The following is a 22,442-nucleotide window of genomic DNA, read 5'->3' on the forward strand; positions in this document are numbered from 1 at the left end:
GTATGCAACATGATCATATTATGTGCTACTTATTCCCTTTGATTTTTAGAATATTATTGTACCATCTGGACTGGAGACAGACAGTATAGCATCTTTTTACTATTTGAATATTGGAATGTTATTCTATACCAAATTTCCCCTCATATATACAAGATAATTGGGGAGAAAGGAAAACAAATAAAATATTGAGATGACTGGTCAAAGCAGACAGCAAGGAATGGGCATATGTAATCGCCCAGCCTTCTTTCTCTTCAATCAACACAACACCACGTTGCATGCCAACTTCGCATTTCTTTAATTTTTCAAAAATCTCTAATATATATTTTATTGGAAGGAAAGAAATCTGTTGGAATTTCGAAGCAGAGGCGAAGGGAAAGCCACCACTGTAGTACCTGCTCTCCACAATTATAATATTTGTATTTATCATGTGGACCAGGAATTGATTGAATTTTGCCTATGATAAATGCTCTTATAATAATTTCGAACCTACCAAAAGGAACTTATTATTACAGCAAGAGTAGGGTATCAGTGTCTCCAATCATGACAAACATTAATCGAGTACGTCACAGTTGACGTCATGAGATTGAGAAAGCTGATGGCCTACGTAGGAACCTAGCTACTTACTAGCAGAATTTTGATGGGGGTGAGAATTTTGATTTGCAAATTTAAGCATCCATTGAATGAAGCAAGTAGACTTCTATTCTATGGTCCACGCGAACTTTTCTAAGTAGACAATTCCAAGCACAGAAAAAACAAACTAATTGATACACCAAAATCCAATTAAACCCCACTTTGTATTAGTCTTTAAATTGAGATTCACACACTCACCTATCCATCATTATCTCATTTATTCATCATTATCTCATTTCGCGTTACAAACTAGTGCACTTTCAATTTATTTCTTTCACATTATTATTTTCTTAGGGCTCGTTTCATAATTATTTCAATATAGCGAAAAAAAAAAAGGAGAACAGAAGTAAGAATAAGAGTGAAGATGAGATTGAGAGGGAAAATGAGAGGGAAGGGAGGGAGGAAGGAATAACAAAAGTGAAAATAAAAATTAAAAACTGAAATTTATTTAAAATTGTTTTCACTTTTGTTACTCTTCCCTTTCATCAGCTCATCCTCTCACTCTCATTTTTCTCTATATTCTATCATAAAAAATAAAAAATAAAAACTAAAAATAAAAAACTAAAATTGAAGTAATTATTAAACGAGCCCAAATAATGAGTGTAGGTGAATAATAAAAAAACAACAAACATGAGTTCCGTGAAGAAATTGAGTGCACCTCTTACCCCCAAATTTAATATAGTAATACTTATAATATCCACCCGCCTTATCGGAGCGTGGACCCCGATGACGTGGCTAAACTTAAGCCGTCAACTCTACTTAACCAGGCTGCTCTGCTTGCGTAGAAATTCAAGCTGGGACTGTCTTCATATAATGGGCCTCTAGAAAATGAGTAATCCCTTTATAAAAAAAAACAAAATGGGCCTCAACGGTTTATATTGGGACTTGAATTTTGTGGTTATCGAATTATAGGCCTGGGCCCAACTCAAAATGAAAAAATTTGAAGCCCAGAAGCTTCGAAGTCTAGAAGCATCGCGTAGTCTCTCCACTCTTGTATTGTATGTACCCGTTTCCTCCCGAAAGGCCGTAACTCACAATCCAAAGTCATTGTTGTAGTAGGTCACGACTCGCAAGGGGGTTTGCTCTTTGCTCTGCTCTTATTTTAGGGTTTTACACTTTCCTTTCTTCTTCCCAGAACAATATGAGGTAAGCTCTTCTTCTTCTGCTTTCGCCCTCTCATGTCGTCCTCGATACATTTCATGCCATTGTTTTCCTTCTTTCATATTCAATATTTATATAATATTTCTGATATCGTTTCCTCTCTATAGACTTGTGCGTTTAGCTCTTTAAATTTGATGTTTTGAAATCATGTTTGGCTGTTTAAAAGAAAGAAAAAAGAGAGATCATAGACTTGGTTCAAGAAATGAAGATATTCTATGGGACTCTGTTTACTTTATTGGGTTTTTTTTCTTCTTGTTTTTAATGGAAAAATATAGGACATTGTATTGTTTTTGGATTGAAGCCTGTGATTTATCTATGTTATGATCATAAATTCGTCACCGTTTTGAGTATAGTTATTTGTCCCTTTGAGTTTGCCTTGTCACTCTGTTGATATTTGGTTTCAAATTTATGAAAAGCGAACAATTTGGTCGTCAATTCGAAATGTACTTACCCTGAGCCTTTGAGCCATTGATTGTGAAGATAGGAGAGCATTCTATTCTAGTTTTTCTTTAGGTGGTGTTGGCTTGATGATGCATATTTCAAACTAATTTTGCGCTGACATGCTTCAATTGTGGCAGTCGTCATCCTGAGGTGAAGTGGGCCCAAAGGGTGGACAAGGTTTTCATTACTGTGCTTTTGCCTGATGCAAAGGACGCTAAGGTTAAACTTGAACCTGATGGAGTTTTTAGTTTTTCTGCTAGTGCCGGTGCAGAGAATCACCATTATGAACTGAAACTGGATCTTTTTGATAAGGTTAATGTGGAGGTAATAATTTGTTTATGTAATCTTAAATACTTGGATACTCTTTCGAAATGTTTGCGTTTATATGGGTTCTTATTCTGTCCTATAACCTTATAATAGGAAAGCAAAATAAATGTTGGAGTGAGGAGTATCTTCTGTATCTTGGAGAAGGCAGAGAAAGTTTGGTGGAAGAAGCTTTTGCGTGGAGATGGAAAGACACCCCATTATGTCAAAGTAGATTGGGACAAATGGGTGGATGAAGACGAGGATACTGGTATACATCTTGCATATGCTGTTCCATTTCTTCAAACTGTTTAATTTGACAAAGCTGGCATACTTCTTGTATTTTACTAAATTACCACTTCTTGTTCTGATCAGGATCAGGTCCGAGTGACTTGGATTTGGGAGGGATGGATTTCTCGGTTAGTATATGCTAACTTATGGGATTTCATTTTTTGAATTATTTTCGTGCATATATATTCATTGTTCTGACTCTACTTGGATTATGCAGAAATTTGGTGGCATGGGAGGTGATGATGCAATGGGTGACTTTGATGATAGTGACGAAGGTAAGAAGACAAATTAGCTTAATCTTTAGTGGCAAACTGAGTGAAGATCAATATTGTAGTAAGCGTAGGTCGAGAATTCACAACACAACATTCATGTTGTATATATGTGCTGGGTACCTTCATTAACCCCACCCCTACCCCCGCAAAAAAGAAAGGACCCATTAGCTTGTATAGTTGAGGTTTGGGTAAGTTCTTGCTTTAAAGTTTTTCCTCGTGAGTGGCCATGTATCTGCTATAGGTGCATATAAAAATTACTTTTGATAAGTTCATTTGTTGGATGAAAGAGAATAAAATGATTTCTTAAGGTACCATCGCTTGTTCGGTACCTCTGTAATCTTGACTCGTCCTTTTATTGCAGACCTAGAATTGCCAAAGCCAGGAGAACAGGACTATGACAAGAACGAAGCAGAAGAGATTGGAGATGATCCTTCGGAAGAGAAGAAGGAAGAGAAAAAGGAATCTGCAGGGACCACATAATTTCATGTTACCGAAGCAGTCAGAGCTTGCATGGTTATGGAGTGATTTTTTTCTTCTGCCTTAGTTACTAGGTGTCTGTTTTTTATCTAACCGTGTTAAGCAATCCTGCTCTATCTTCGATGTTAGCAAAATGGTGAGTTCTGGATTACAGAACTGGCAATACTCAGGGTGTTGTACTTTTAGCTATTTGTTTCATGGATCTGAACTATGGGTTTTATTCCTAGTCATGAAGTTTACTACCTTGAAGTTTGCCGAGTTTCAGCTTTTCATACATAAAGTTTTTTGGGTCTCATTCTCATGCCTAATGTTTATTTTTGTAACACTTTCATACATTTGTTAGTGCTTTCGTTAATCCCTACATTAAAATGCTGATGTGGCATTCGGTGGATCCATATGGATTGAGAAATTTTAAAAAAATAAAAAACAAGTAAATAGACTAATTAAAATAGAAAAAATAAAATAAAAGATAAAGATTTATTTCAAAAAATAAAAGATCCCTTTGTAGATTTGATTAATTTTTTTTTTTGGATTAATTGGTGATTTGCTCTTTGAACTTGTATTTAACTTTTAATTTATTTCGTATCTTTAAAAAAAAAAAAAATTAAGGATGTGATTTTTTTTTCCCCCTCCAATTTCCCCCTTGCCATTTGAATCATTAACATTTCATTTAATTTTCTGTTAAATCATAAAACAAATTATTTTATTTTATTTTAACATAGAAATAATCAATTTGCCATAACATTTAGAGATATTTAGTGATATACCCATTTCTAGCACTAATATTATAAATAAACCCTACACAATTGAATTCCTATAAACAAACCCAAAAAAAACCCAAAAAATGATAGCTAGCCTTATTGAATTTAATATTGATTATTAAATTACATTGATGCCCTATTGAGTGCTTTGGGTATTTTTATGAGTTTTTGGGGTTGAGCTTGTTTTAAGAAATTGATGGCAGTTTTGTAATTTATAAGAAGTTAAAAGCTTTTTTGTTATGTTGTAAATGGGCTTTGGGTGTGTTTCTAAAGTCCATTTTATATAGGGTATTTTTATAATTTGGGCCCCCATATTGGGTATAATAGTGAATCTCCCTAATATTTAACGATAAATTGGATGAAATGTTAAGGATTTAAACGGCATGGGGGAAATTGGCAAAAATAAGAAGTTTATATTCTTAATTTTTTATTTAGAAAAAAAAGAATATGGGATAAATCGAAATCTAGGTACAAGTTCATGGGTAAATCACCAGTTAACCCATTTTATTTTTTATTTACTTTTTAAATGGGTATGTTGTTGAAGATAGAATCATTGGTAAATGATCTTTAATCAGTCTTATATTCCGCAATAGTGTTTGGTCAGGATGAGCAAGAAAGGTGATTATGGATATGTCGACAGAAATTGGTTGACTAAATGTTGACTTTTACCATAGCGGAGCTAAAACCCTAAACCCAAAAGAGCGTTTGTAATTTTGTTTAGCCGGCTCAAAATAGAAGCGCCTCGCACCACAGAGGGAGAGAGACACAGACAGAGACACAGACAGAGAGATGGAAGCTACGGACATGGACGTGGAGGAACAACCTGAGTCTAATCCAAACTCGTTCAAGCGTTTCGGGCTAAAAAACTCTATCCAAACAAATTTCGGAGATGACTACGTTTTCCAAATTGTCTCCAAGTACGTTCCCTTTGTTTTAGCTTCTCGCTTCAAAACATATTCCTTTACTTTCTGTTTGGTTCCCACGAAAATCCTGAAAATCTTTGTCACAGAATAGAATTTTGACTCTGATAATAAAACCCACCAAACGAACAATTCGACATTTCAATTGCGTTGCGCAGCTTGCACTTCCCACTTTATGCTAAACACTTCAATTTCTTCCTTTTCGTAAATTTTCTTTGATTAAATTGGGTTATACGATTCTTTCTTGGGTTTGAATTTTTTGTGGGCTGGCGGTGTCTCTGTCAACGATAGGAGGAATATATCAGTCTCCTTCAATAAGGAGGAATATATCAAGATTACAACACTAGGAAAGAAATCCCTAGTTACAACAGGAACCGATCAAGACCTAACTAGGAAAGAAATCCCCAGTCACAATAGGAACCCATCAAGATCTACAACACTAATCTCTAGTTACAATAGGAACCCAGAAAAAAAGAAACACTTACAGAACTAGGAACATCTTGAAAAAACCTATAAAATGAGGCTAATTGAAGAGAGACTGCACCACCACAATAAGGAGCAATGGCAAACAACAACCTCACTTCTGCTTTCTCTTTTGCTCTCATCCTCTGTGTTTCATCTCTTTCACTAATTCCACATACCACCTCATCAGCATCCCCATTCCAATTCCCTCCAACCCAATCCACAATTCTCCCCGACCCTTCAAGCTTCTTCTCTGCAAACCTCCTCACCACCCCTCTCCCCACCAATTCTTTTTTCCAGAACTTTGCTCTCAACAATGGTGACAAACCTGAGTACTTCCACCCCTACAGCATCAACTCGTCCTCATCCTCTCTATCTCTCTCCTACCCATCTCTCTCCTCCACCTCTGCTTTCATCTCCCAAACCTTTGTCCCTGATCTCACCATCTCTGCCTCCCAAACCAGCGCCAACCTAGCTACAACAAATAACAGCAGCCGTGTAATCTCTGCCTTCACTGATCTCAGTGTGACCTTGGACTTTCCCTCCTCCAACCTTCGTTTCTTCCTCGCTCGAGGAAGCCCCTATGTCACCTGCAATGTGTCTAGCCCTACAGCGGTTTCTATCTCAACCATTCATGCAATCCTCGAATCCTATTCGAGCAACTCAAAGACCAAGTTCACCGTTCAGCTTGACAACAATCAAACATGGGTTATGTACACCTCCTCCCCAACTAATTTGACTAGAAGCAGCCCATCAACCTTAACTTTTGATGGCTATTCTGGGAATATTCGGATTGCATTGGTGCCGGGTTCTGATCCAAAATACGTGGCAATCCTTGACCGGTTTAGTTCTGCTTACCCCGTTTCTGGTGAAGCTGTGTTCACAAAGCCATTCACTCTGGAATATAAATGGGAAAAGTATGGACGGGGAGATTTGCTTATGCTAGCTCATCCTCTCCATCTTCAGCTTCTGTCTAATGCTACTGTTTTGGAGGATTTCAAGTACAAGAGTATTGATGGCGATCTGGTTGGCATCGTTGGCGATTTGTGGGAGTTGAAATCTCATAATATATCAGTCACTTGGCATTCAAGTGGAGGTGTCAAACAAGCCTCATACCCTGAAATTGTTTATGCGCTTCGTCGTGATGTTAAGGCTCTTAGTTCGACGCCAATAACAACTGAATCGTCATACTTTTATGGGAAATTGGTTGCCAGAGCAGCAAGGTTGGCTTTGATTGCTGAGGAGGTGAATTGTCTTGATGTGGTTCCAGCAATTAGGAAATACTTGGCGGACGCCATTGAGCCATGGTTGGATGGTAATTTAAGTGGGAATGGTTTTTTGTATGATCCTAAATGGGGTGGACTTGTCACCCAACAAGGATCAACTGATCGCGGTGCAGATTTTGGGTTTGGAGTTTATAATGATCACCATTATCATCTTGGATATTTTGTTTATGGTATTTCAGTGCTTGCAAAGATTGACCGTGCATGGGGGAGCAAGTACAAGCCTCAAGCTTACTCTCTTGCAGCAGATTTCATCAACATGGGCAACCAATCGAATTCAAACTTTCCTCGGTTGAGATGCTTTGATTTGTACAAACTACACTCATGGGCTGGAGGACTGGCTGAATTTGGAGATGGAAGGGACCAAGAGAGCACAAGTGAGGCAGTGAATGCTTACTACTCAGCTGCATTGATGGGCTTAGCTTATGGAGAGACACCAATCTTTTCAACAGTGGATCAATGCTTACAGCTCTGGAAATTCAAGCAGCTCAAATGTGGTGGCATGTAAGAGAAGGAGATACACTATATGAGGAAGAGTTCACAAAGGAAAATAGGATTGTGGGAATTTTATGGGCAAACAAGAGAGACAGTGGACTTTGGTTTGCTCCTCAAGAGGCAAAAGAAATGAGGCTTGGAATTCAGTTGCTGCCCATATCCCCAATCACTGAGATCTTGTTCTCTGATGCTAAGGAAATTGTGGAATGGGCATTGCCAGCTTTGAGTAGAGAGGGAGTTGAGGAAGGATGGGAGGGTTTTGTCTATGCCTTGCAAGGGATTTATGATAAGGATGGTGCTTCGGAGAAGATTAAGAGCTTGAAGGGTTTTGATGATGGAAACTCTCTCACTAATCTCCTATGGTGGATTCATAGTAGGAACTTAGGTTCACAGTAGGATATTTAAGTTAAGTTTTGTTGATTAGTCTTGAGGTTGTGTCGTTTTCATTCATTTTTTTGGGTAGTTGGTAGCATGCATATTTAACAAATTTTTTGTACATAACTTAACTAAATCAATTAGAAGTTCAATTTATAGCAATGGTCATGATCTATGCATCCACTCCTACCTAATCAAATCCGCCTCCTGACTGTCTCTCTCTTACCCTTCTCGCTTTTCCAACTCTGCTTTAATATACCAAATTTTCAAAGCTAACTTCACTATCTGTGCAACGTGCAAGACCAAGCCAAAACATTAACATCTATATAGCTTTTCAAATCCTTTTCATGCCAAGAAAGATGCGTTCCAAATAACAAGCTACAATGTTTTGCATAATCTGCTGGTCATAAAGGAGAGACGTGCTCACAAGGAAGCATTATCTTCAAGTAAAATCTTCGTTTTAGCTTTTTGCTTCAAAATATATTCCTTTACTTTCTGTTTGGTTCCCACGAAAATCCTGAAAATATGTCACAGAATTGAATTATTGACTCTGCTAATAAAACCCACCAAACAAACAATTCGACATTTCAATTGTGTTATGCAGCTCGCACTTCCCACTTTAAGCTAAACACTTCAATTTCTTTCTTTTTGTAAATTTTCTCTGAACCCAAACATAGTTGATTAAATTGGGTCATATGATTATTGGGTTTGAATTTTTTGTGGGCATTTGGTGGAAGGGATGATTGGACAGCAATGGCGGTGTCTCTGTCAACGAACGCAGTGAAGGTGTACTCACCAGTGACAGGTCAGTACTATGGAGAGTGCAAGGGCCACTCTGCAACTATCAACCACATCTCTTTCTCAGGTCCTTCAACTCCTCATGTCTTGCATTCATGTTCTTCTGACGGAACCATTAGAGCTTGGGACACCCGCACATTCCAACAGGTTCATTTCTCTAATTGCATACATAAACTGGTACCTCTGTGTCTGGACATATGTTTATGTTCTTGATTTGTTTTTGTTTTATTGTTAATGCTGCAGGTGTCTTCTTTTCATTCTGGTTCTTCTCAAGAGATTTTCAGCTTTTCATTTGGAGGATCGGCTAACAATCTTCTTGCCGCCGGATGTAACACTCAGGTGCTGCATTTATTGTAAGAGTTTTGATCACGCTTGGTGTCTCCATTCATTATTTGATTAAGATTTTAGCAGAAGTCATTGCTTCCACCATTTTGTCCACATTGAAGGAAGAGTGTATGTTAGTTTTTGTTCTAAAATTCCAGAGTATAATCCGCTTAATGTTTCACATTCACTCTTTAGTCTTCTGAAACTGATTGGATGGAAAACTATTTTAAGTCCATATGCTTATGTTTGCTTATCCTTGCTTATTTCGATGGACTCCATATAATTTGTTTTCTCCCTTCTTGCTGTATGACTTGCTATATCAGATACTATTCTGGGATTGGAGGAATGATAAACAAGTCGCATGCCTGGAGGACTCTCATGTAGAAGATGTTACCCAGGTTGGTTCTAATGCATGAGCTGTTTGTTTCATCCATTTACTCATCCAATCTTGTATCCATGGGTTCCTGACTGTCACAGCATTTGTATGGCCTGGTAAATTATGCCGGGATTTCCTGTCTGATTCCATTTACATGTAGACTGGTACTCTTGGACAATTGTCACTTGCAACATTTGACCATATACTTGTATCATGGATTGGGTAGTTTAGCTTTAGCTGTTGTGACTTTAATCTTTCACCAAATTGCATTGTAAAGGGTGTGCTTATGCAATAGCACAGAGCAGAATATTTAACTTTTATGTTTTCTGTAGGTTCACTTCATTCCTGACCATCAAAGCAAGCTTCTTTCTGCTTCTGTCGATGGATTGATATGTGTATTTGATACAGATGGGGATATCAATGATGATGATCATCTGGAATCAGTAAGTTCAAGTTTGTAGAGTTTCAAAATTTATAGTTTTATGTAACATAATTTATAGTTCAAGCTTCTCATGATAATTTACCTTCTCAATAACCTAGGTGCTTAATGTGGGAACTTCAGTTGGGAAGGTTGGGTTTTTCGGAGAGACGTATCAAAAGCTTTGGTGTTTGACCCATATTGAAACCTTAAGGTACCTCTTTCAATAATTTAATCATGAACTTACTACTGTCAGACTTTGGTCTTGTAAATCGTAATCATAGTGGATTGTGTAGTGATTTGCATCTTTCACCATCAGTAGACCAACTCAAGAAACAGGCTTGAAGTTAAGAGCTTTGAACAGCTCTGTCTTCGCATTTGATTACAAATATTTGCATGTGATGACCCGCAAGATGCCGATATTTTACTCTCTTTTCACTCATGTAGTATCTGGGACTGGAAAGATGCAAGTGAAACAAATTTCAAGGATGCTCGTTCTTTGGCTTCTGACTGCTGGACACTGGATGATGTAAGTTGTTCTGTCCAACAGATTCATATTTGAAATGTATCTTGTATGCCATTAATTTGGAGGACATGGATAAACTCAGCTCGTACACAATTTCCCAACCAAATATCATTTTAGCATGAAAAATAATGCTTCTACTTTTAGCCAAGTCAATTGAACTTTGTCTGGCAGGTTGATTATTTTGTTGATTGCCACTACTCGAGAGAAGCAGAACAATTATGGGTAATTGGTGGCACAAATACTGGCATTCTGGGTTACTTTCCTGTAAGTTATAGAGGAACGAGAGCTATAGGGTCTCCTGAAGCAATTCTTGGAGGTGGACATACAGGTATTGTTCGAAGTGTGTTACCCATGTCAAGCATGCCGGGCAGGTCCAGCGAAGGTCAAGGCCATGGCATTTTTGGATGGACTGGTGGGGAAGATGGCCGCTTATGTTGCTGGTCATCCGATAATTCTCCTGAGATAAACCGATCATGGATTTCAAGCACACTGGTTTCGAGATCACCAAGGACCCGCCACACAATAAGGCATCATCCCTACTAGGAAAACGACTGTTTAATTTTTCTAACTATAAGGTTTATTCGCTTTTCCTGTAATTTTATTTATTTTAAAAAAAATTGTAAGGATCAAAGTTTCCCAGTGACTGAAATTTTCTGTACCATATTTGTATTATCTATCCACCATTTACAATGACTTTCAAGGTTTTATAAGTCAGCACATTTGAGCATGATTCAATTAGTTCCACCAGAGTAGGCTGATTGAGAAGATAAATTATGTTCTGTCTGAACGAGTTTGCACGACTATGAGGAACCCATATATTACCAGTTGAAATTAGGATGAAAAAAAGAAGAAAGAGGAAGTAACGGACAGAGTAGTAAGTGCAAAAATATGATAACATTGTCAAGATAAAATTTTCAAGCCCACCAGAGGAAACAGACACATCGGCTACATTGGCGCGAAAGAACCATGCAATCTAAATCGCATTAGCATAATAAGAAGCATCACAACCCAAAAAACCCCGAGACATTTCACATGAGAGTTGGGCCAAAATGCCTTTAAAAGTAGCAACTCGCCCATCGAAGCTCTTTCACATTATAAGCACAATCACGCTCGTCCACGTCCTCCACCTGACAGAAAAAACAAGAAAATAAGCCTTGCGCCAGCAGAAATTCACAACTTTAAGCTAAGCTGTCATCCCTGGAGAGAGTTTATGACAAAAAGATCCAAAATTGCATGGTGCTTATACTCATAAAGTAATCACCCCACCACAGGATCAACTTATATGACAATTGAACTCTCTTTTCTTCCTAGAGTACAAAAGGGAGAAGATAGGCAAACATGTTTACCTCTGCCTCCACCGGCCTTCCCAGCTGGTCCACCTCTGCCTCGGCCTCCACCAGCACCCTTAGAACCACCATCATCTAGGCCACGTCCAATGCCTTTAGTCTGACGTCCACCAGGACCATCCTCCCTCCCTCCTCTTCCTCTTCCACGCCCTACTCCAGGTGGTTTCCTATCTGGAGAAGTTTATCAAACCACATAAAGTTAGAGCAATTTCTACTTATCTCAATGCATAAAGCTTTATCCTTGCAAATAAATATAAATAGTTTGTCCAATGTTGAGAGCAGATATATAGAGAATGCTCCAAGAAATCTTTTTACCAACTTTGGATGGAGGGAGGGAGAATAAAAAAAACCTGCCTTCACAAAGTAAAACATCATTATCATACCTGAACGGCTCTTGGTCTCTTCTTGAACTTTGTCTATCACCTGAAATACAAAGGCAACAGAACTAGATCATTCCAATAGGCTTCTAAAGCATTCGAACAAAATCAGGGCAAATAACTGGAAGAATGCTTAAGTAAAAACTCCTATCGCATGTGTTACCATTTTCCAATGGTAGAAATAATCAACCAAAATGTAACAAGGTTCTGTCAAAGAATTTTATAAAGTTCCACATGGGTCCCCCACAAAGTATAATGTAAATTTCATTCAGGCCTTTTATTTTTGGGGAGATAAGAATTGTATCCATGAACCATACTCCAAAACCGGTTATGTTAGATCCTGAGATGTGCCCCTTACTAAAGACAATAAAGCCGTAGAAACTTCAATGCATACCTCATCAGGAACTCTAAGATACTTTATCGTATTCCCACGGATGTAACATTCAGGCATTCTCCAAAACCTGTCTCCATCCTACACAGTATTCCAATAAAACTAAATGAGTCTCTTATATAAGAATTAATTTAAATTTTCAAGTCCAGCCAACTTCAAGAATACAAGATATAGACTCACTTTGGAGGTACAAATGACTTCTCGAAGATGGATGTTCATCCAAGTGTCGCAGTTGACCAAATGGCCATTGTAGGTCTCCCCATTTTTCAATTCTACCAGCTGTTATAGCATAGAAAAACTTCAAATTAAAATCTCAGTGGACAATCCAAACACCGTACTATGTTAAATAGTGATTCTGAGTCTGGAACTACCACAAAAGAGGTCAAGATCTTACCATGGGGTGCCCTTGGGCGGTCTTCAGCAAAGATAGAGGGAGCTGCAATGGTGAAAAGGAAAAACGCAATTAAAAGCTCAAAACAAGACAGGAAAACTAAGCCCTAAAATTTCATTTGATTTCATTATTCAATTTTATAAATAAATAAAAAAATGCCCGGTTATACACAGTTTAGTTTCCTCCGTTTTCTGAGAAACCAGACAAACGGTAGAACAAATAATTTGAAAGAGAAACATACCATCTTTAAGGGCTCAGAAAGCAGACTAAAAGAACCAAAGAGACCTGCAACCAAAGTCAGTGAGAATTTTAGAAACGAAAAAAGAAAAGAAACCCTAAAAACTTTGAAATTGGAAAAGGCGTTGTTCTTAGCCAAAAAGAGGATACGGTAAGGAAACCCTAGCTGAAGAGCGTAGAAGATTACCAGTAAACAGCTTTGGATCGCGAGGAAGGAACGTTTCCGCGGTTTGCTTCCGCTCCCAACGACCCCTCTATTCTCTCTTATGAGTATGGAGCGGGGCTTTCTTTACAAGTTAAAACAAGCCTTTATCTCCCTTCTCTTTCTTTTACTTAAAGGGTTTTCATTTTTTTTTACTTTTTTTTGGGTTCAACCGATGCCCAATGGTTAAATAATTGGAAGTCTTCTGTTAACAACAAAAGAAGAAGGAAAAAACAAAGTGTCTGTATTCCGTACACAATTTTTTTTTCCTCTGTTTTATATATCACATCCCTTATTTTTATTTTTAATAAATATCAAATGTTACATCCTTTTTTATTTTGGCTTCCCCCATTCCGCCCTTGTATTTATTTAAGAATTAGAATATATATGGATAAATAAGGCACGAAAAGGTCCAAATTCTGATTGCGGGAGTATCAATCAAATGCCAAAATAGCGTTTTAGTTTAGTTACAGGGGATATCAAAAAATGTAAAGAGAACCAAGAGTCCCAGCCCCTGAAGTACAATAGATAATACTATTATGTGCACGAGCGCCAGTATTTTTTGGTACAAAATAAGTTAGCGACCATAAGGAGGTCAGTCAAGGTTCGGGTAAGTTCCATCAAGAGTCTGCATCATCGTCTTCTTCCGACCTTCTTATGGTTTTCAAGTCAACCAAATGGCGCATAGTTGGTCTGCCATGCGGGCAATTCCACGGAGACTTCAGACCTGCCAAGTGCTCCAGAATCTGAAACAGGGGGATTAAGTCAGAAGATGTGACCGTTTCAAACCAACTCACAAGGATATCAGGGCTTCAGCATTAGTAAATTTCTCATAGTCTACAGCTATGCTTCACTAAAAAGGGCTGGAAGAGCTGGGTTGGTGATCAACAGTAATGCAAAGTTATATTAAAGGTTGTTACCCTCTGCATCTCATTTCTTCCAAGGGCATCTCCAATCATAACGGATGATCTGCAAGCGCGTGATGCCAGCATTGCGCGAACTCTAGATGGGCAAACAGAATCAACAGTGTCCATCTTATAACTACCAATGATTGAGCATTCCCCATGACTATCAGCAAGAGTGGAAATGAGGTCCTTAACATCTGAACATTCAAATGCACATATTAGTTACATTCCCAGACTCCATTGCTAATCAAGTCACTCCCAGACTCTCGAACTAAACATTTCAAATATTATATTCATGGAGACTGTTATGTTACACTATTCTACAATTACAACATGGAAGATTTCCAAACAAGCGGTACCTTCAACTCCGAAAGTTATGTTTTTACTGAAGGGGACAGCTTTCAATTTGAAATGGTGCCCAGGTGGAGCATGTGGATCCTCTTCCAAAGAAAATCCATTTTTCCTAAGATTGAAACCAGAGTCCACGAAAATAAACCTTTTTTTTATATATTAATGAATAAAGATATGCACGAAAGAAAATAGTCGGACACAGTTTGCACCTGATTATGTCTATGTGCATGGAAGCTACCACTTCTTCTTGAGGAGATAAGTCCAACCTCAATGGCCTACATACTCAAATGTGGAAGTGAACTTTCAGAACTTGATCTCTGATTTAAAGAGGGAACAAATCCTTTGCATAAGCAGAACAAGAATAACAGAAGGAATGGACAAGAAAAGTGACATTGAAAAATAATGTGTACAGTTTGGTTTTCCTTATCCCAAAGAGTGACATTGAAAAATAATGTGTGAATTCAAAAGCAGTGGGACCAATATAAGAAATCGCAAGGAAGGATCATTTGAAACCGTTACTAATGTGATGCTGCAAAACACCAAAAAATTAAAATTATCATATGCCAAATATTAGGTGACTCACTAGAGATTTTTTCTTAGACACATACATGGTTTGACAGAGGTGACCTATTCAATAATTTAGCCCACTGCAGAAATAATCCTACGTTCTTTTCTTTTTGAGGTCAAACATCGTATATCCTGAGGATAAGGATATACCCAATAGAGGTAATCAAAAACTATAACTCACCGAAGCAAAGGCTGTTGGTTTAAGATGGTAGATTGTGACAGACGCTCAAAATTGTACTTCTCATCAGCTGCATGCTGGAAAGAGAAAAGACTATATCAAGTACCATTTTTCACTTAGATATATAAGTTAACACAGTGCAAAAATTAGAAGAAGGAAGAACTAACAAGAATGCATCACCCAACATAAAACTAATTCTGAAGCAGATGATAAATACCTGATCCACAATAAATAAATCTTGATCTAACTTTCCAATGATGAAGCCAAGATTGAACTGCCCAATCACCTAAGAATTCGGAAGCAACAGGAGGTCAGCACCAGTTAAACATAATGAGAAATTCCAAGCATGTATGCAGTAAATTTAGTAGGTAATCGTAGAGTCTATGATTTTTGGTGGGGGTAGATATGCTTCTTAGACTCTCCTGTCCCGTCCTGCTATGGATCAAATAGTCTAACCCAACAACCCCACAGCCTCCAAAACTACATCTCAGGCAGGTGAAAACATGCATATGTCCATCAAAAAGGTCAGATTGCAACTATAGCATGACCACAGAGGTTTAGAAATTAAAAGAGAAGAGGCCAAAGTAGACTGAAAAGAGAAAATAAGACATGATAACATCATCCAGTCAAGGAAAGCTGATTTTAGTAATAGCACAGAAGTGCAGAAAAGAGGAGTTAATGCAAACAAGTACCTTCATTCTACCAAAATCTTGCTTTCTAAAAAGTCTTTCCAACTCAGTAGTGGCTGCAGCTAAAGCCCTTGCTTTGCGCTCCTCGTTTTCTGGTTGAGAAAGCTCCAATGTTGCAGCAGCATAGCACCTGTCAATGGCCATACAAATCAATCAATTAAAAAACAGAATGTAGAAATATTTTGCCACCTTCAAAAGTTACCACTCTGAAACCTTTGTGCTTTTACTCCTCCAGGCATGCTTGATTGCAATCTAGACAATCTCTGCTGCCTCCTTGTCTTTAGCCCTTGAAAACTAAATTGCAACGTGGAATGCATCATAAGACCAGAAGAAGGCTTTGGCTTTGGAGTGTCTGACAGTATAGAAGAAGAAGGTGATGGAGCAGCAACAGGAAGATCTTCAGACAAACTTTTAAGATCCCTGCTAGGTGAAGCAGTTGATGCCATATTAGAAAGTGGGTCTGCTTTCTGTTGAGCCTGTAAATCCTGTAATGAAAAATAGTCAAGTTGGACACCAAAAAGTTTAAACTTCAGTTGGGAGCAAGAAAACTGAAGGGTAACATAAGCAAACCAAAGTCATCATCACAGTTTAAAGAGGGACTAAGAAAGAGTTATTTTTTCCTCAAATCTAACAAGAAATGTCATGCACAACCATATCTGATGAAGATATCATATACAACTTTTTCTGCCTAAAAGGTGAACTAAAGGCAGCTAATCTGCATTGGTATTGGTTTAGTGATTTCATAATTTTTCTATATATTTTCTACAAATATTCCTTCTTTTTTTGATAGGACACAAATATACCATAATTCTCAAAGTAGCCAAACCTTTACTGTAAAAGGTGTAAAATAACCTTCAAATTTATAACACAAAGAGGACATGATGGCACCTTTTAGGGCCATAAAACACCAGACATTAACTTCCTTAGCTTTCAATGATTTTAATATTAACTAAAGAGAAACTTGTTAGTCTTGTACATGTTAAGCTCAAAGCAAACAAGTTTAGAAAATTTGGTATAAACCCACTTACCTCTTCAAGTTCTTCATCTTTAGAGTTGCCTCCAGAAGAAACTGGACATCTGATTTTATTGAGGATCTTGTCTGCTCTCAGATACTTGGATGGCACATTCCCATCAACTTCAGCACAATTATCAACCTCAGCAGAATCATCAGCCTGGTGATGTTTAACTGGAGATTTTGAAACAGCGACAAGCAAATCAAAGGTACTATTCTTGGATTGAGTTTGAAGAGCTTGGTTCCTTAGGACAGGCATTTCAGATAGCATTGTACTAATATTTTCATGCTTTCTTTTATTTACAGTTACAAATTGGTTAAGCGATGATTGAACACAGTTTGAACGACTACATGAATTTCCATTCGCAGCAATTCCATTCTCAACGATGGTTGAAAGAGAATGGGTTCGATCAGTTGCCATCCTATTGATATGTCTTATCAATTGCGTACTACCATCGACCTTCTTAATGCTGTGGACCTTTAAAGCGAAGTCTTTTCCCATTGAATTTCCGTGGCTCGACCCTTCTGCATCATGAGTGCACTCAGAGTCAGTTTCAAGAGCCTTCAGAGGAGCATTGCCCTCTGCAATCTGATCCTCAACATGAACTTCTTCAGGAACACTGTCATCTGAAGATACCTGTCTTGGAAGCATACGAGACATTTGATGACGGAAACAGAACTCAGACCTATCTGCTTCCATAGTGGGCTCCTCCTCGACCTCATTAACAGAGTAATGTGTATTACTTGGAGAGTATCTCTGTTGCAAACCCTCCGGGGTGGGGATGCCCGCTTCTTCAGGAACACTGTCATCTGTAGATGATTGTTTCAGAAACTTATGAGACTTTTGACGAGGAGAACACAGCTCAGACCTACCTGGTTCCTTAGCAGGCTCCTCAACTTTATTAACAGAGAAACGAGCATTATTTGGAGAATATATCTGCTGCAGACCCTCCCTTAGGGCAATCAGTATGGAGCTTTCATCAGAAAAGAACACTTTCCTTTTATCAGGAGTTACATTGACATCACAGGCTCTTGTTGGAACAGTAAAATTAATTATTGCAATGGGATGCTGCTGGGAGTTTGCTCCTCTATATAGCTCATTCACAAGCTTGGTAACTTTAGGCATATCCACTGGTCTACCATTCACAAAAAACAACTGTCTATCTCCCATATTTCGCCCACTACCTTGTCCAGACTTGGAAAGAAAACCATCAACCTTGCAACTTTCAGAAACAGATATACTCACAGGTTCTAAGCAATTGAACGTGCTCATACCGAAAAGTGTGACAACGTTATCCTTAAGGGAACCACTTCCTTGTGTTTTAAGTACCACAGACTTTGCATTTTTACCGGTGGCATTGGTGCAGACGATACGAACTCCTTTCGCAATAAGGGCATAGGCCTAAAATTCAAATATCACAAGAAATGTATAACATTTTATAGACTAAAATTCAATATAACATAATAATAAAGAAAGGCCCATGTGTTCTGTTATAAGTTATAACTCACGCACATTCAGTAAGGAAACAAGCTTTCCGTACTCCTTCCGAATGTTGCGACCAAATTCCTTGCACCGCACTGGTAAATTCGAAAACAAGCTCTTCACAGTGACGGTAGTCCCGACTTGCCGGGCCGTCTTCTTTTCGGCGACCAATAAACCCGAATGGTCAAAAGTCAAGTGCGTGGCAACGAGCTCGTTCTTCGTCCTGGTTTCCACTGACAAATTCCCCAACGCACACAGAGAACTCAAGGCCTCACCTCGGAACCCGAACGTGGTCAGAGACTGGAGGTCAGGGAAACCGCCCAGTTTGGAAGTGTGATGCCTGAGGGCAAGGACCTTGAAGTTGTTCGGCGAAATGCCACAGCCATTGTCGATGACTTGGAACCACTCTTTGCCGTAGTCTTTGAGCGCGATTTCGATGCTGGTGGCGCCAGCGTCGAGGCTGTTCTCGACCAATTCTTTCACGGCGGCCGAGAGGTCTAGAATCACTTGGCCGGCGCAGATTCTGTGCACCACGCCCTTTTTTATGGGTTTTATGGTTGGAGAATCGGATGGAGTTGTTGCTTCCATTGAAACCCTAATTCATAAACCTCAAACTTCAGCTCATGGATACGACACGGTTCTGGCTAGAAATTCACTGGAAAAATGCTTGATCTTGATTCTGAGTGGGAAAAATTAAAACCCTAAGTGATGAAATCATGAAAGGGATTTATGAGTGTAAAATTGACCTTTCGGATTTTGCCGCAAAAACTGAAGCGGAACCGTTGAAAGGGTGACGGTACCGGTATTTAATTATGCTGGCGAAGCTAACGTCTCATTCTGTTAAGCGGCGTAGCTGGTATTTTCATTTTTATTTTTTAACTTTTCTCAACTTGTTGAATAGTGATAAAAGGAATTTCGGTAACCTTTTTCTTTTTCATTTTGACATTAGAAGGGATCAAAATTAATTTTCCCAAAATCTTAATCGTACAAAACTTGGCATCAAAAGATGCAGCACAATGCATGGTGATGGAGGCTGGGTTTCAATGATCATCCCTGTAATTAACATGGGCAATAGCCATCTGTAACAGAACCATTTCCAACAGAACTCTTGCCTGTTCACTGTTCGGTGAAAAGAATATAATTCGGATTTGTTTCTAAACCGAAGAATGAAAAGGAAATATAAACAACTTGATGCTGAGAAATCCAGCATCTTTGACACAACAAAGATACCCTTATTTGGAATAATTACAAAAATACAAACGGATTGGATGGAGTTTTAAACAACGAATACCTAGCGTACACGTATAAAAGAAACCCTGGAAATGCACGAAAAGATTGCGTGATCTGCGGCTTGTGGACCTCATCTCTAGCTGCACTACAGCTTTTTAATGTTTATAGTCCAAAGAAGATCTGAATCAGATTGTACGGTGATTTTCTCTCCTTTGACAATATTTGAAGTACTGATTAAACCACCAAACTTCATCTCTGTTTCAGCTGGACAGGGAAAGCAAGATTGAGTTAGATTCCCATAACAAATCGCACAGCTACGAACAGCAGATATAAAAAATTTCACCATGTGGCATCCCTGTCATACCACACCCAAGAAGAAAGCCCTCAACCCAAGTCCCAATAGGGATACAAACCTGTAAGTGCAGTAGAGAACAGAGAGTTTTGGTGAGTTACACACATGACTCCCATTCAAAATACTTCGGTAGTCTGGCCACACTTGTACCTTACAGGGGGCTAATAGATCACCCAGCACATGAACAATGAAATCAATACTTAGGTCGTCTTTCCCTTTTTGGTCATGTTTAAGAAGGGAAGAACAGGAGTAGGTGATATGCAACAGTGGGGAGCAGACAAGTATTTTCTAAGGAAGTTCTCTTAGGTCTTCCCAATAAAAGCAAGCATTTACTAGCCTTATGACTTAAGAAATACTCACCAAGATCCCATTGAAGCCCAGTGGTTGTAGTACTTCCAGATGGCATCCCAATGGGTATAAGTCCACAGTGAGGGCCTTCAATGGTTGGTTGAATATGGATCTCATGGCGGTGTGTCCTTGGAAGAAGATGGATGAGGCAATCATCAGATATAAGAATTATTCTAATGGTTGAGAATCGACATAACACGTTGATGTTTCCAATCTCATGGTCAAACCGTCCACCAAGTGCCCCAGCAACCAGAATGCATAGCTGGAAATACATCGAGAAGAAGCTCAGTTACTATACAAATATGAGAGACATACTATACTAGCAATCAATTTAGCAGAGTGTCAATATCTGGAAACAATCAATTTGACTACTCAATTCCACATAAGTTGCAAGGACAGTGTTTGGTTACGGCAAGTTTAACTAAAACACCTAGAAATTCAGAGTGAGTTCAAAAAAGGAGTCGCAAAAAGAATTTATGAGCGATTATAACATGCAACTTACATTGGATTTATCTAGGTCTGGTGCCCAGTCACATATATATGCTACACACTTATGTAGATCGGTGGTATCCTGATCATCAGATTCATCAATTATCTTGGTCCCCTGCATTCAAATAGCAAACACAGACACCCTGAGAAAACACCAGAGTACCACCTGTATGCAAATCGAGAAGCAATAGTACCACAACAACGTAATAAAAAGCATCGAAAAAATCAGCCCCTATGACGTTATTCATATATAGGGTGGTGAATCATCCTCCAAATAACTCTAAAGGACAACAACATCAATCACTTCCTCAAGTTTTCCAGATATGAAAACAAGAATGATAGCTAAAGATATCGAGAATTACGCAGAAGATTGGTGTTCAAACAAGCTCACTTACCATATTAGCATAAAATTCCAAGACTTCCTTTCGGATTGAGTCCATGTCACCTTTAATAACGTCAGGCTTGTACCTGGAACAAATATCAGCACTTTGTATCAAAAGTAGATGCAAAGGTCATCTAATCACTTTTCAGGAAGAGATTTGTTCCATTTATAGTGCAAAGTACAGGGGCAAAGGTCAATCAAACTCCATTACATGTCTTCCAGTCATTACCCCACCAATTATTCGATAAGTAAACAAAAAACACTAGAAATTATAAAGTAAGGATGCGCCAAGGCTTAAATTTAAAGGGGAATCATTAAGTAAATAAGCAAAAATTGCTTCAAACAACAAAAAGCGGTCTGGAAAAGGAACATCTACCTTAAAGAATCAACTCTGACAACTAAACTAACAGCGGAAGGATCGAACCAATAAGAGACCATACTTTAGAGCAAAAAATAAGAAAATAAAAACCTTTTCCGAACATCGAAAGCGCTTTCGTGAGGCAACAGAAGAGGCATGTCATCGTAAACGCGATTTGCTCCGCCGTCGGCACACAAACGTAGTTGTGCTGCTCTAAACAAACACGCGCCACAAAATGCTCAGAGAAACAAATTGAAACAGTGAAAACTGGAAAAAGAAAATAAAGGTGAAGGTGCAGGTGCAGGAATAAGTACCGTGCTTCCATAGAAGAGGGGCGAATCTCGGGAGGCTCTGGTTAAGCACCACAAGCGCATAGGTTGGAGACGGTGGGATCGTAGGGAGGAGAAAGGTTGAGGAATAAGACATGAGCTCCATGGCGGTACACTTGCTCCCTTATTGGCTTCTTTTTTTCTGTTGGTTTGGTTTTGAGGTTCTTGAGTTTGAATTGAATTGAATTCGGTTGTATGCAGACGAATGCAATAAAAAAGGTGTAGGGATTTATAAGTCAAAGACGGAGGTGGACGTGGACCATTCACTCGAATGCTAATTTGACCATATACATATACAGCAAGTACCACAAACCAGAGAGAGACATCACTTTGGGTTATAGTTCATCAATATTATAATAAAAACAATTATTTTTTTTTATTAATATACTATAAATTAGAAATAACAAAAGTATATCAACATGTCATTGCCATCCACCGTCAGACCTACGAGCTATAAACAGAAAGAAGAACCCTTGTTCAACCTCTCACCGCACACACTGACTGCCCGAAAG

The 22,442-nt window shown here is 38.6% G+C and overlaps 6 protein-coding genes across 11 annotated transcripts; 3 read left to right on the forward strand and 3 right to left on the reverse strand.

Moving 5' to 3' along the window:
* The first annotated feature begins 1,601 nt into the window (after positions 1 to 1,601).
* Positions 1,602 to 3,870, forward strand: LOC117612189 (uncharacterized protein OsI_027940). The gene is made up of 6 exons (XM_034340944.1): positions 1,602 to 1,776; positions 2,370 to 2,556; positions 2,653 to 2,806; positions 2,911 to 2,954; positions 3,044 to 3,101; positions 3,460 to 3,870. Exons 1-6 carry the CDS (start codon positions 1,772 to 1,774, stop codon positions 3,576 to 3,578), a joined length of 567 nt encoding a protein of 188 aa, XP_034196835.1. The 5' UTR covers positions 1,602 to 1,771; the 3' UTR covers positions 3,579 to 3,870.
* Positions 3,871 to 4,977: 1,107 nt separating this feature from the next.
* LOC117636553 (WD repeat-containing protein GTS1) lies at positions 4,978 to 11,020 on the forward strand. Its single transcript, XM_034371097.1, has 8 exons — positions 4,978 to 5,253; positions 8,609 to 8,816; positions 8,913 to 9,008; positions 9,317 to 9,391; positions 9,702 to 9,812; positions 9,910 to 10,001; positions 10,235 to 10,316; positions 10,485 to 11,020. Exons 1-8 carry the CDS (start codon positions 5,126 to 5,128, stop codon positions 10,854 to 10,856), a joined length of 1,164 nt encoding a protein of 387 aa, XP_034226988.1. The 5' UTR covers positions 4,978 to 5,125; the 3' UTR covers positions 10,857 to 11,020.
* LOC117636552 (probable endo-1,3(4)-beta-glucanase ARB_01444) lies at positions 5,248 to 8,592 on the forward strand. The gene is given in 2 exon segments (XM_034371096.1): positions 5,248 to 7,431; positions 7,434 to 8,592. Coding segments are annotated over 2 exon segments (2,073 nt in total). The 5' UTR covers positions 5,248 to 5,817; the 3' UTR covers positions 7,893 to 8,592.
* A 100-nt stretch (positions 11,021 to 11,120) lies between the features above and the next one.
* On the reverse strand, positions 11,121 to 13,370 carry LOC117636554 (probable U6 snRNA-associated Sm-like protein LSm4). Its single transcript, XM_034371098.1, has 8 exons — positions 13,243 to 13,370; positions 13,060 to 13,103; positions 12,822 to 12,863; positions 12,608 to 12,706; positions 12,431 to 12,508; positions 12,043 to 12,082; positions 11,660 to 11,830; positions 11,121 to 11,440 (listed from the first exon to the last, which is right to left on the reverse strand). Exons 2-8 carry the CDS (start codon positions 13,060 to 13,062, stop codon positions 11,418 to 11,420), a joined length of 456 nt encoding a protein of 151 aa, XP_034226989.1. The 5' UTR covers positions 13,063 to 13,103; positions 13,243 to 13,370; the 3' UTR covers positions 11,121 to 11,417.
* A 283-nt stretch (positions 13,371 to 13,653) lies between these two features.
* Positions 13,654 to 19,285, reverse strand: LOC117636702 (DNA mismatch repair protein PMS1). Of its 3 annotated transcripts, XM_034371342.1 has the most exons (10): positions 18,473 to 19,280; positions 16,976 to 18,361; positions 16,161 to 16,432; positions 15,951 to 16,077; positions 15,476 to 15,544; positions 15,262 to 15,335; positions 14,723 to 14,788; positions 14,522 to 14,625; positions 14,178 to 14,359; positions 13,654 to 14,003 (listed from the first exon to the last, which is right to left on the reverse strand). In XM_034371342.1, exons 1-10 carry the CDS (start codon positions 19,028 to 19,030, stop codon positions 13,878 to 13,880), a joined length of 2,964 nt encoding a protein of 987 aa, XP_034227233.1. In that variant the 5' UTR covers positions 19,031 to 19,280; the 3' UTR covers positions 13,654 to 13,877. The 3 variants fall into 3 exon arrangements, with proteins under 3 accessions (XP_034227233.1, XP_034227234.1, XP_034227235.1); XM_034371343.1 differs by lacking the exons at positions 13,654 to 14,003; positions 14,522 to 14,625 and having other exon boundaries at positions 14,242 to 14,359; positions 18,473 to 19,284; XM_034371344.1 differs by lacking the exons at positions 13,654 to 14,003; positions 14,178 to 14,359; positions 14,522 to 14,625 and having other exon boundaries at positions 14,724 to 14,830; positions 18,473 to 19,285.
* A 184-nt stretch (positions 19,286 to 19,469) lies between these two features.
* LOC117636703 (thiamine pyrophosphokinase 1) lies at positions 19,470 to 22,203 on the reverse strand. Of its 4 annotated transcripts, XM_034371347.1 has the most exons (7): positions 21,916 to 22,202; positions 21,713 to 21,809; positions 21,257 to 21,329; positions 20,875 to 20,976; positions 20,385 to 20,634; positions 20,086 to 20,185; positions 19,823 to 19,936 (listed from the first exon to the last, which is right to left on the reverse strand). In XM_034371347.1, the coding sequence occupies exons 1-7, from the start codon at positions 22,034 to 22,036 to the stop codon at positions 19,933 to 19,935; spliced, it is 747 nt and encodes a 248-aa protein (XP_034227238.1). In that variant the 5' UTR covers positions 22,037 to 22,202; the 3' UTR covers positions 19,823 to 19,932. The 4 variants fall into 4 exon arrangements, with proteins under 4 accessions (XP_034227237.1, XP_034227238.1, XP_034227236.1 ...); XM_034371346.1 differs by lacking the exon at positions 20,086 to 20,185 and having other exon boundaries at positions 19,470 to 19,936; XM_034371345.1 differs by lacking the exon at positions 19,823 to 19,936 and having other exon boundaries at positions 19,943 to 20,185; positions 21,916 to 22,203.
* Between the last annotated feature and the right edge of the window lie 239 nt (positions 22,204 to 22,442).

This window comes from Prunus dulcis, chromosome 8 (assembly GCF_902201215.1).
Source record: "Prunus dulcis chromosome 8, ALMONDv2, whole genome shotgun sequence".
Classification (NCBI taxonomy): Eukaryota; Viridiplantae; Streptophyta; class Magnoliopsida; order Rosales; family Rosaceae; genus Prunus; species Prunus dulcis.

What these genes read in the sequence shown, in the direction of transcription:
- LOC117612189 (XM_034340944.1), top strand. An exon ending in TTGATAAGGTTAATGTGGAG is followed by an intron (nt 2,557 to 2,652) that starts GTAATAATTTGT and finishes ACCTTATAATAG; the next exon opens with GAAAGCAAAATAAATGTTGG. An exon ending in CTTTGATGATAGTGACGAAG is followed by an intron (nt 3,102 to 3,459) that starts GTAAGAAGACAA and finishes CTTTTATTGCAG; the next exon opens with ACCTAGAATTGCCAAAGCCA.
- LOC117636553 (XM_034371097.1), top strand. Translation starts at nt 5,126, where the DNA reads ATGGAAGCTACGGACATGGACGTGGAGGAACAACCTGAGTCTAATCCA. An exon ending in ACACCCGCACATTCCAACAG is followed by an intron (nt 8,817 to 8,912) that starts GTTCATTTCTCT and finishes TTAATGCTGCAG; the next exon opens with GTGTCTTCTTTTCATTCTGG. An exon ending in CCGCCGGATGTAACACTCAG is followed by an intron (nt 9,009 to 9,316) that starts GTGCTGCATTTA and finishes TTGCTATATCAG; the next exon opens with ATACTATTCTGGGATTGGAG.
- LOC117636554 (XM_034371098.1), bottom strand. An exon ending in ATCTTAGAGTTCCTGATGAG is followed by an intron (nt 12,083 to 12,430) that starts GTATGCATTGAA and finishes TTTGTATTTCAG; the next exon opens with GTGATAGACAAAGTTCAAGA. An exon ending in GAAGGCCGGTGGAGGCAGAG is followed by an intron (nt 11,441 to 11,659) that starts GTAAACATGTTT and finishes TTTTTCTGTCAG; the next exon opens with GTGGAGGACGTGGACGAGCG.
- LOC117636702 (XM_034371342.1), bottom strand. Translation starts at nt 19,030, where the DNA reads ATGGAAGCAACAACTCCATCCGATTCTCCAACCATAAAACCCATAAAA. An exon ending in AAGATGAAGAACTTGAAGAG is followed by an intron (nt 16,433 to 16,975) that starts GTAAGTGGGTTT and finishes TTTTCATTACAG; the next exon opens with GATTTACAGGCTCAACAGAA. An exon ending in GAAGAAATGAGATGCAGAGG is followed by an intron (nt 14,004 to 14,177) that starts GTAACAACCTTT and finishes CCCCTGTTTCAG; the next exon opens with ATTCTGGAGCACTTGGCAGG.
- LOC117636703 (XM_034371345.1), bottom strand. Translation starts at nt 22,036, where the DNA reads ATGGAGCTCATGTCTTATTCCTCAACCTTTCTCCTCCCTACGATCCCA. An exon ending in CCCTCTTCTATGGAAGCACG is followed by an intron (nt 21,810 to 21,915) that starts GTACTTATTCCT and finishes TGTTTAGAGCAG; the next exon opens with CACAACTACGTTTGTGTGCC. An exon ending in GCTTTCGATGTTCGGAAAAG is followed by an intron (nt 21,330 to 21,712) that starts GTTTTTATTTTC and finishes TATTTGTTCCAG; the next exon opens with GTACAAGCCTGACGTTATTA.